Source organism: Limulus polyphemus, unplaced genomic scaffold (genome assembly GCF_000517525.1).
Source record: "Limulus polyphemus unplaced genomic scaffold, Limulus_polyphemus-2.1.2 Scaffold39, whole genome shotgun sequence".
Taxonomy (NCBI): domain Eukaryota; kingdom Metazoa; phylum Arthropoda; class Merostomata; order Xiphosura; family Limulidae; genus Limulus; species Limulus polyphemus.
In genome coordinates, this window is record NW_013665649.1 from 1517887 (window position 1) to 1528316 (window position 10430).

Consider the following 10430-nt stretch of genomic DNA (forward strand, 5'->3'; position numbering starts at 1 on the left):
TTATACAATAAGTTATTTGATAGATGAAAACCTTGACTTTCTATTGGTTATAGGTAATATATAATGAAACGTGAGAGAACTATCAACAAATTCTGAAAGAGAGGATGTGAGAGAAAAGCTATTCAATAGCTATGTAACCAAATAAAATTGAAGACTATAAAAATTATGGTTTGTCTGAGCAATAACAATTTTATAGAGAGTAATTTACATTTAATTTCGTACTTTTTGAAGGGCCGGTGGATAAAATAGGGATGAAGACATGCTAAGACAAAATGTGTCACGTGGGTCACACTAGTGGAAATTTGTTTTAAATATTGCCTTGTAGAATTAAGAACTTAAAACTTGTATACTACTACAATATGGATTATTAGCTAAGATTTTATGCTATTCTAATGGGTATAGCATAAACAAAAAGTAGCTTAATAAAATTTTGAATGTAAGACACTAAACCTTGTGTCATGCGCAATAAAGGATACCTGTGGCAATAGGGTTAAGTCAGGTTCAATATTTTGCACATAAAGAAAGATCAAAACTAAAGTGACTCAATTCTATCAAAGCTGATTCTCCATTTAATACAAACAAATATACTTATACATCTTATGGATTTAAAACTGCTAAGAATAAATAAATAAAATTACAGTAACCACATGAAGTTTGGAAGTTTACTAACAACTGTAAAATAAGAGGATAATATGTCTTCATAGTTCCTTCCTGACAACTTCATTGTATAACTCAAAATGAAAAATATATAGATTCTTCTAAATTTAATTCCTAATGTTCAATAAAGGGTAAGCAACTGTACTCAAAAAGGCTTAGAAATAAAACTGAAAGATTAATATGTTCAGAATTATTCAAAATATGTTGCTGGGTTCTGGTGTAGGATAAAAAGTGTTAAAGCTAATACATTATTTTAAATAATACTCAAACTTTGAGTGCTTTACATCAACAGTTATTTTCACATTTGTTTTTATATTTTTTAACAACAGTTTAATAAAAATGGTCAATCTTACAGTCTATACTACAGTAATTACATGAAAGTAATTTATGATGCTTACATATACAACCAATAAGACGCTCTTCATATGCAGAAGGAATGATGTTGGGATCCGTTTTGGTTCCAGGTCCTCTCTTGTAAACCCTCATGTCAAAAGGATTCTGCAGGGGAAAAAAAGAACATAATATGGACATATTACAAAGAAATTTAAAATATATATTACTGATTACTGAAGGAGTCCATGTATTGTATCATAGTGAGGAATGTTATGTTTTTGTCAGTTACAACACTCGGTTTTAAACAACTGGCCAAAACACTGGATGAAATTGCCAATTTTTCATGTAAAATACATAGAATATGAGTGATTTCACAGTGAGTTTAATTTAAATATTCACAATAGTGTTTTCAAATTTCTTTGTGTGACTTGTATAGAGCTGTGTGATTTATTCAATTATTTGATATAATCTATTATTTATGAATAGTGATTACACAGATTAGTGTCACATAAACCATGGGCATAGACAGCAAAAAAAAAAATGTAGACCTTTGTTTTATACAAGTTATTTACATGGAAGTTAATTGTTTAACAACCCTATTTCAATGGCTCAGTCAAATTGTGCATACCACAATATCTAACAGTTATGTTCAAAATTTAAACAAGTAGTTTACAATTCAAATTTTTATGTTATTTAATTTCTTAAGGAAATATTGAAATAAACTCTCAATCGTTACTTGTCTGTGTCATGTGATGCCCTTTCACTCTAAACTGGCCATTTCAGATTCATTTTTTACTTTAATATGATTTTTTGAAAGTCTAACTAATTACAAACACACATTATAGATAACTTAGCCAGAATAAATAGTTAGAACCTCCAGTCTTCGTTCTTTACTGATATATAAAACAAATTCACATGACATGCTCCTCCCATATCATTGTCTTTACATAAAATGTCAATAATCTCTCTGACAATGCTATTATAGACAATGGAAAGAACAGGTTTTTCTTTACAAGCTTCATTATATGGGATGTTTCATTCTTCAACTCTTAAGTAGATATTTGGCCTTAGTTTCATTGTTTGTGATTGTAGTATTCAGCTTCAAGTATCTAACAGAAGTTTTCAGCCTATTTATAGCTTAGTTTAAAAGTCAGTTAAATTATAGTTTTGGGACATTCTATCGTAGTGGCTGATGTATTTTTGTGTTCTAAAATGCATATCTGAAATAAACATGAATTATCTTGTGGACACTGAAAATCATCATAAAAAAGTGGGTACAGAGTGCCACGTGTTGAACAGTAAAAGGCCCGAGTCCAGATGTGAATACTGAATTTCTTGTTTTTATGAATATCACTTATTCATTGTTATAACAGTAACTAAAATGTAAACATTATAAACGTATTAGGTTAAACAAGAAAACTTAAATGATTTTTTTATTAATTTTTCATCATATTCAATATTCTACATCAAGGCAACTAAGCACACAGTGTGGTGTGACTAACTTGATCATTTGCTTACATGAAGCATCTCACTATGATAAATGGTTTGAGCATACTCTGAAACAGTCTAAATACAGCTGTTAAGCATGAAAAGTAAATGACACAAGATGAGAATAAGTTAGTTTTACTGAAAAGAAAGCTTTTGATATATATTTAAGATGTTTTTAGCTTATTCAAAATAAAAATAGAACCTGCAAGATGGTAAAAAATGTTTTTTTTAGCATGAAAATCAACTTTCACTTGGTTGACTCAGTAAAGATTTTGGAAATTCAAAGACAAATCTCTAGTAACAATACTTTATCAAAAATTCTGTATTTTTTGTATACAGCAGATCTTTAATATTTACATACAGTGAATTCAGATTTATAATAAACATAATATAGCATTAGTCCAATGGATCAACATAATGCACAAAGTGTTAAAACAAAATAATGGATATTTTAGACTTTTTAGAAAATTGGAGTGGTCAATCAAACTCCCCTAGCAATCCTGCTGATGCAAACTAATCATTTAATCAAAATTAGTGTTTCCAATTATTATTGATTTTGATTGTTCCAATGAATTGATTGATTGTCACAAAATAATAAACTAATTGAAATCAGTGTTTCCAATTATTTAATCAAAATTGTGGTCAAATTGCCATGAAAATGATCAATTGATTGAAATTAATTGTTCAGATTATTATTAATTTTCAATTATTCCAACTATTTAAGTAATTGAAATATTGCCATCATATTTCTTGTTGAGAACATGGATGATATATGTACTAGCGAATAGTATACATATTTGGGAAGCACAAATATTTAATGCATTTTTTATTTGATAAAAATGTGTCTTTATGTAGAAATGCATCTTATCTGGAACACTGATTCAACATTACTAGCAGCAAATGTGTATGCACTTTATAAAATATTGTTATGTTTGTGCACATGGAAAGATCATGTCATGGAAAACATTCCTTCATATTCAATATACATTATTCTTATTATGTATTCTAAAAAACAACATTAACTTTTATATTATGTGCTTGTCAGTTTTGGACAATGGAATGGATTTAGGATCTTTTGTAAAATACCTTCATAACTTTAAATTGTGTGCTGTATGAGAAATACTTCGTAGAATAATTTTACTTACTTCATTTCCAGCAGCTTTTGCCATCATTTCCTTTTTCTCTAAACCTGTTGCATGTTCCATTGAGAAGGTATCTACTAAATCTAAAAATTTTTTTAAAATTTCAATATACTATTAAAAGTATCTTTTTGATATAAAATAAACATGAGTTATAAGAAATATTTTGTTAACATGTCAGGAAAGCTATTTATGATGGGCAAACACCTTTAGTGTCTATCACTGTAGTTTTAACTTTTGACAAAACTACAACTACCTATACATCATTAACTGTGTAAAAGGCCTCAGATGAGAATAAACAAGTAATCAAAAAATATGGAAGATGAATGCAAGTTTTAATGATTTCTCATAATTTAATGTTAAAAGTGATGTTTCAAGACAGTTTTTGAAAACTCTGAATAGAACTATGAGATTGTTAACGATAAAGCATAGGAAAGAAAAAGTTCATCAATAAAAATAAGCATGTAAACAACTTATAGTTACAACAGTATAGTGAAAGTCAGGTACTAATAAACGACCAATCTTAAATAAAATCATAAAAGATTTACTTAAAATCAAGAATAAAACTTAATTAATATATACAACTAGTTAAAAGACAGAGACACATTAAAAAACAATAGAAGTTAAAATACTACAATTACAAAAATGGGCTATCATATTATTCATAGAAAATAACCAAACACTACTCAACTTTCAAAATTTCTTTATGATTTCTATTTAAGAATTTTATGTTTATATTAAACCAGTGTTATATTATATTTTGCTGTATTATAATATCTGTGGCATACATATATAATTTTTCAGAATCTCCAAAACTGCATCCACAGTAAGGCGCATGACCAAAAATACTGCTTTTAACATCTAAATTTATATAATACAATTCCTTAACCTTAAAGGATGTGCTGTCTATAATACTGTCTAAATGTACACATAAGAATCCCTTAATCAACTCACTTGCTTTAGTAGCTTATAAACTAGAGTAGTACAAGTTGATGTATTACTTACACTTCCTGTTACGATTGTACAAAACTTCAAAATATATGTTTATGTTCTGACTTTCCTTCTTACGGCAGTTTCATTAGAATGTAGCACACATAACAAACAAAATTATATTACTCTAAAATGTGAAGGCAAGAAAAAACTTTTATTTGACATTTAATTAAACTCTATCATGTATCATCCTGCTTGTCCAAGTACACATACCAACTTTTATGACATTCTAAAGAACACATGTACAAATGCACTTAAAAGTGATTTTACTGTCCACTTTCTAAACATGTACACCAACTTTCTATAAATATTAATCTCCCACAGTCAAGCAATATTTATTAAAATTATTATTTTTTTAGCATCAGGATTCAATATAACCCTATTTTATACTAAAATATATACAAGTTGAGCTTGCAAAAGTAACTGCAGCTCTACTCATAACACGTCTTAACCCAAAGGAATTTACTATATGCATGCATCTTGTATTCTGTTTTTATGCTGAAACACAGAAGTCTATAAATTTGTTCAATGGATGGAGAATTGAAATATTGGGAAACATAGTAAAGTACTAAGTATATCTATAAAAGTGTGCGGCAATTTAGTGAAGCACATACAAATAGTAGTTATTTGGTCAAGATACATATTGATGTTAAAAGTCGAGTTTAATTAGAGTATACGAGTAATTGCACAGGTAATAACGAATTTATGCTTTCATAACAGTCCTTTGAAACTTTGAAAACTAGAACACATAGAACTTTAAAATAAAGCAGATTTTTCCTATGAAAGAACATAAATTGATTAACTGAAGCAAAAACTACAACATAATTAATTTTTATACTGTACATTTTAAAAGCATTATCACAATATCAACAAATTTCAGTGAAAAATGAATATTAGGTTTTAATTATTTCACAGTTTTAGATTATACAATTAAGCTCCTATGCTCTTACTGAGTTAAACATATGTTAAAATGTTCTGCTTTCAAGTGATCATTTACAATTAAAAGGCAAATATCATCAGTTGTTGGCATACTGACATTTTGATAATAATCAAACAAATGCAAATCATTATTTCAAACACTGACATGATATCTCTTGAACAAGTTTTTAATTAAGATCACAGTTTCCATACACATACAAATATAATTTGTAATGTAACCATAAAAGAGAAACAATACAATATTCATTTGCCTATTTAACATACATACAGAGTAACACCACATTATGAGGCAAATAATTCCAGCTTATATCCTAAATTAGTAAATATCTTTTTAATTTTTTAAACCTTGTTACCCAAGCTATCTTACTATTACTGTTATTACTATTAGTATTACTAGGAGTAGGAGTAATAGTAATACAATAGTATGGGGAAAATATGAACGCAAGGAGAGACGTGTTACACTGAGTGATATGTGATCAGAAATAAAATGAAGTATGGAGACAGACAGTATTTGGATTTTTTTGTGTGAATTTCAGAACGGATGATTGCTTAATTCAGATTATTAAAAAGTTGGTGGTTTGGAAATCTTCCTTTTTACATGTATGCATACTCATAGAACTGAGAAGGAAGGTTGGAAATACAAACTTGAACGTTAAGAGAAATATGCATAAATGTGAACATTGGAAACCTAGATCCAAATTTGCTCTTGCATGTATATGTAAAAACAAGTTCAATAATAGTTTTAAAATCAAAGATGAACTTAATACAGTATTATACTTTAATAGTACTGATAGTGATAAGAACATGTTTCTAGAACTAGAAGATCTAGTAGAACGTAAGCCTAACAATATAGTACTAGTACTTAGTAATATTTATGAACACTAATACTATACGCATTTCAGTCCAACAACTTAAACAATATACATACTTTTACTGAGTGAACGAGTCGACAGATACAATACATTTCGAGGAACTTGACTAATAACTTTTCTTAACGCTAAACTAGCCATTTTTCGTACAACAGAATTCACTCGTAAGACACACCAACTCAGTTTCAACCTTAGATCGTTCGGTCACGGAAAAAAAAACAAAAAAATTAACAAGGATAAAATATAACCTATGGATAGAAAAAACAGTCTTAGCTAGGTTTTACACTTTGTAAATAAATAAAAAGGATTCTCTCTAAACAAACATCAAATACAGTATTAAAAATTTATTAAACGGCCTATATTAAGTATTTTTATTTAAACACTAAGTTAAAGTATAGCTCTGTTAGTTATTTTAATACTTGAAATGATACTTTCGTTTTTCATAAAACACGGTAAGTATAGTATTTTCCTTTGTGCGTCTGCGTCAGATTACGCAACAGACTTAAAATAAATACTGTAGATACACAAGCATAGATATTCTACATACAAGCTACACTTGCAAAAACACATACATCTACATTCATGTTACCTATATAGTCAAAGACACGTTTAAAACAAAAGTCCCAAAGGTTTTATTTAACTTTAAAAAACGCAGTTGTCTATGAAAATAAATAAAACACATTGTATTAATCGTGTTTAAGTAATAGCTTAATACTTTAGATGCAAAGTGAGGACAGATTGCATACAACTTTTAAGGGGACAAATCGTACATTGCCCATTATATGTATATATTACTTTTTTGTTTGTTTCATCTTGTTTCTGCAGTATGTTCACCATAGGGATCGAGCCCAGAAATATAGCGTTTTAAACCTACAAACTTACTGCTGAGCTATTAGGGAGCTATGTTTCAGAATTTGTTGCAATATTACGTAAGAACTATCTATGCATAACCGTCCTTAGTTTTAAACTGACAGTTTAAAGGGAAGGAAGCCACTGAAAAACACCTACACTAATTACTAATTACTTTTGTGTGATTGGTTGTTTGTAGTTAAGCACAAAGCTACACAAAGGGCTATCTGTATTCTGCCCACCACGGGTATCGAAACCCGTATTCTAGCGTTGTAAGTCCGCAGACATACTGCTGGGCCACTGGGGGGGGGGGGGCTTGTGTGATTAAATAGTGGAGATGAGTCATCACTCTTATAACATCCATCGCCACAAAATGTGGAGTGTGTTTTTGCCACAATTCCTTGAAGTCACAATCCGGGTACGATAATTACAAGGCCAGGCCGGTCAGGTAAATCTCATACACCAAAGTTTACAGGATTTATAAGAATAATTTACAGATCATCAATTCTTAGACAGATTGGTATTCTGAAGAAAATAAAACTTGGAGCATTTTTCTACGGAACTTAACTGACATAACAGTTCATAGTAGCAGTGGAGTCGTGCCCATAGGTCAGGGATGGGTATGCCCCCCACCCCCATCTCACTACAGTGCTTTCCACACATTTGTAATAATCACAAATCCATGCACACACAATTGATCAAATATTTTCAATACATTTATCTCTGTTGGAAACCAATAAGTTAATTGAGGTAACAGCGAAAATTTGATCATATGAAAAGCAAAAGGCACCCCACTTATTATTATTTGTATGATTATTACTATTAAAACACCATTGATAACAAAGGTAACTTGTTTTCTGACCTCAAAAAATTTAGCTGCGTTATGCCCCTGCATCATATTGTGGTGTAATCAGATAGAAAAGAATTAACTATATAGCAAAGGGAAAGGCCTGCCTAACAGGAGGTTCGACAAGATATTTATCACAAAATATTATTGAATATTCTGAGTAGCTGAGTGAAAGAAAGAGAGAAGGAGAGTGGACCCAAAGTACTGCACAAAATTTAAAATATTTATTCAACTCCCAAGCAATATTTATGTACTAGTTACTATTAAACATGGAATTGTCGCTTCTACTGGATGATATAGCCTCAACTGACCAGAATGAAGCCTCTATTAGATAGTTTAAACTCAATGCTCCTTATTTTGCAGATAACATCGGATTTACCCAATGTGACTAGTGATATACATGTGCTTGGTCATTCTCGTTCAAGCACAGGGAAGCCATAACCTCGAGATGCCACTTGAACCACCATGGAAGGACACTAGGCATTGACATTCTTGCACAATGTGTAGCATTATAGCAAAATTCCATGAGCAGAACACGTATTATCTCCTAAAGGATGACAAATTAACAAATGCAGCTAGAATTAGATGACCTTAACAGCTCTCTTGACCACTTGTCATGTGAAACCTCTATATATACAGAATACATTATAGATTCAGAATAATGCTATAACAAAATAGGAATGTAGAAATGCATGGAGTATTTATATACCACAACTGTTTACAATGCTGCAAAAATATTAAAATTACACTATCGTATTATTACATAGCATGGGCATGGAATAGTTATATATTTTTAGCTGCAAAGGATAAAGACCACTCTTCAAACCCTTTTCAGGAAAGAGAGTCACCTATGCCAGTTACGCACTAAATGACTGTTCATGCTCTTCTCCTGAGAATCGATATCAGTGCAAGTTAAACACAGATGACTGAGTATCTTTATGGTAGTGTGGCATCTTCAAACCCGAGACTGAGTGGGGTAGTCTATACAGGACCGCCAGACTTATACCAACAACAGTTACCAAACCACAGCTCTGATCAAAGTCATCCAAGAACATCAGAGAAGGACTGAAGGCGCCATTGGTGAACAGTATTTGCCAACAGGACCTATCCAACTAGCTGGTGAGATGTTGGGCCCTGAGTAATGAAGCAAATCGACGATGAGGTAGTGTTGAACCTCTCCGAGTTGGGATGTATACTGCTTAGACAGCCATGGATAACAAGCAACTTGAGGTCATGCAGAACCAATGGATAAGCTGCTGAGTACACCTCATTGTCCTGCCACCCTTGAGTGGAGTTTTCTATCTTATACTTTTAGAGAGCTCAGTTTATTTGAAAATATGTAAATAGATAGGAAAAAGTAATTTTGTTGTTGTGCCAACAGGATTTATTGTACATTTTTATTTTGGTTAACGTGGGTACTGACCATTGCCTGATCTCTCGTATTGAAAGGAATTTAAAGGAATACTCTATGTGAAGAGATACTCACCACTACCACAAAGGAGAGTTTTCTGAAGCAAGAACAACTGAGAGTCATTAATATGAATTGGTACTTGTATAGTATGAGACCACTTGGGGAATTCTCCACAGGACTCTTAGGCTGTTACCAGACAGAGCAACTCAACTCCATTTATGGTCCAGACCACAGACAATCAGCCGAAAAAAGGACTGGACGTGCTGCTGATGGATAGCATACACCATTTAGAACTGTTTTCCTGGCAGGTGAGATAGAGGGAATCTACTGACAATACCTAAGACACTTAGTAGTTTGTGCAACCAATGATTGAAAGGAAGTAGTATTCCTTGCTTTCTGAATTACTGGCTAGTATTGTCTGGCAGAATGTATGGATTACATTTAGCTGCTGCTTCTCATTCATCAAAGATAGAGCAACCAGAAAGTTGGATGACTACTGACCAAAATAATTTAGTAATGCTTGCTCTTAACCCTTGAGTGGTCTGTTGAAATACCGTGTGTGTGCACTATACTGTATAGTTATGTCTTGATCATCAAAGCAAGGGTGATCACTAGGTCGAGTATCTGACGAATGAAAGGAAGTGATGTGTGCACTATCTCGTTGATAGTAATAGCTAGGATAGTCAGGTAATTGGAAGACAGCTGACCACAATAGTATTGTGACCACATGCTTTTGGATCCATTTAGTATTGGGAGCACAGTGTAAGCGCTACGCTGTAGAGTTACTGCTCGATCACCAAGGCTGAGACAGTCATTTGTTTGTGCAACTAACGACTGAAAGGAAGTAGCATTCCTTGTTTTCTTAACTATCCAATGGTATTATGATGTGATGCATACACTAAAATCGT

General features: G+C 31.5%; 1 protein-coding gene across 1 annotated transcript in view; it reads right to left on the reverse strand.

Moving 5' to 3' along the window:
* The window catches only part of LOC106461588 (cytochrome c oxidase subunit 5B, mitochondrial-like), a 14586-nt gene extending 7952 nt beyond the window's left edge, over positions 1 to 6634 (reverse strand). The window contains exons 1-3 of the mRNA XM_013921434.2: positions 6475 to 6634; positions 3624 to 3703; positions 1056 to 1155 (exon numbers count right to left, since the gene is read on the reverse strand). Of these exons, the coding sequence (XP_013776888.1) occupies positions 1056 to 1155; positions 3624 to 3703; positions 6475 to 6556 (262 nt within the window). The 5' untranslated portion in view covers positions 6557 to 6634. The remainder of the gene's footprint in view (positions 1 to 1055; positions 1156 to 3623; positions 3704 to 6474) is intronic.
* Positions 6635 to 10430: the final 3796 nt, after the last annotated feature.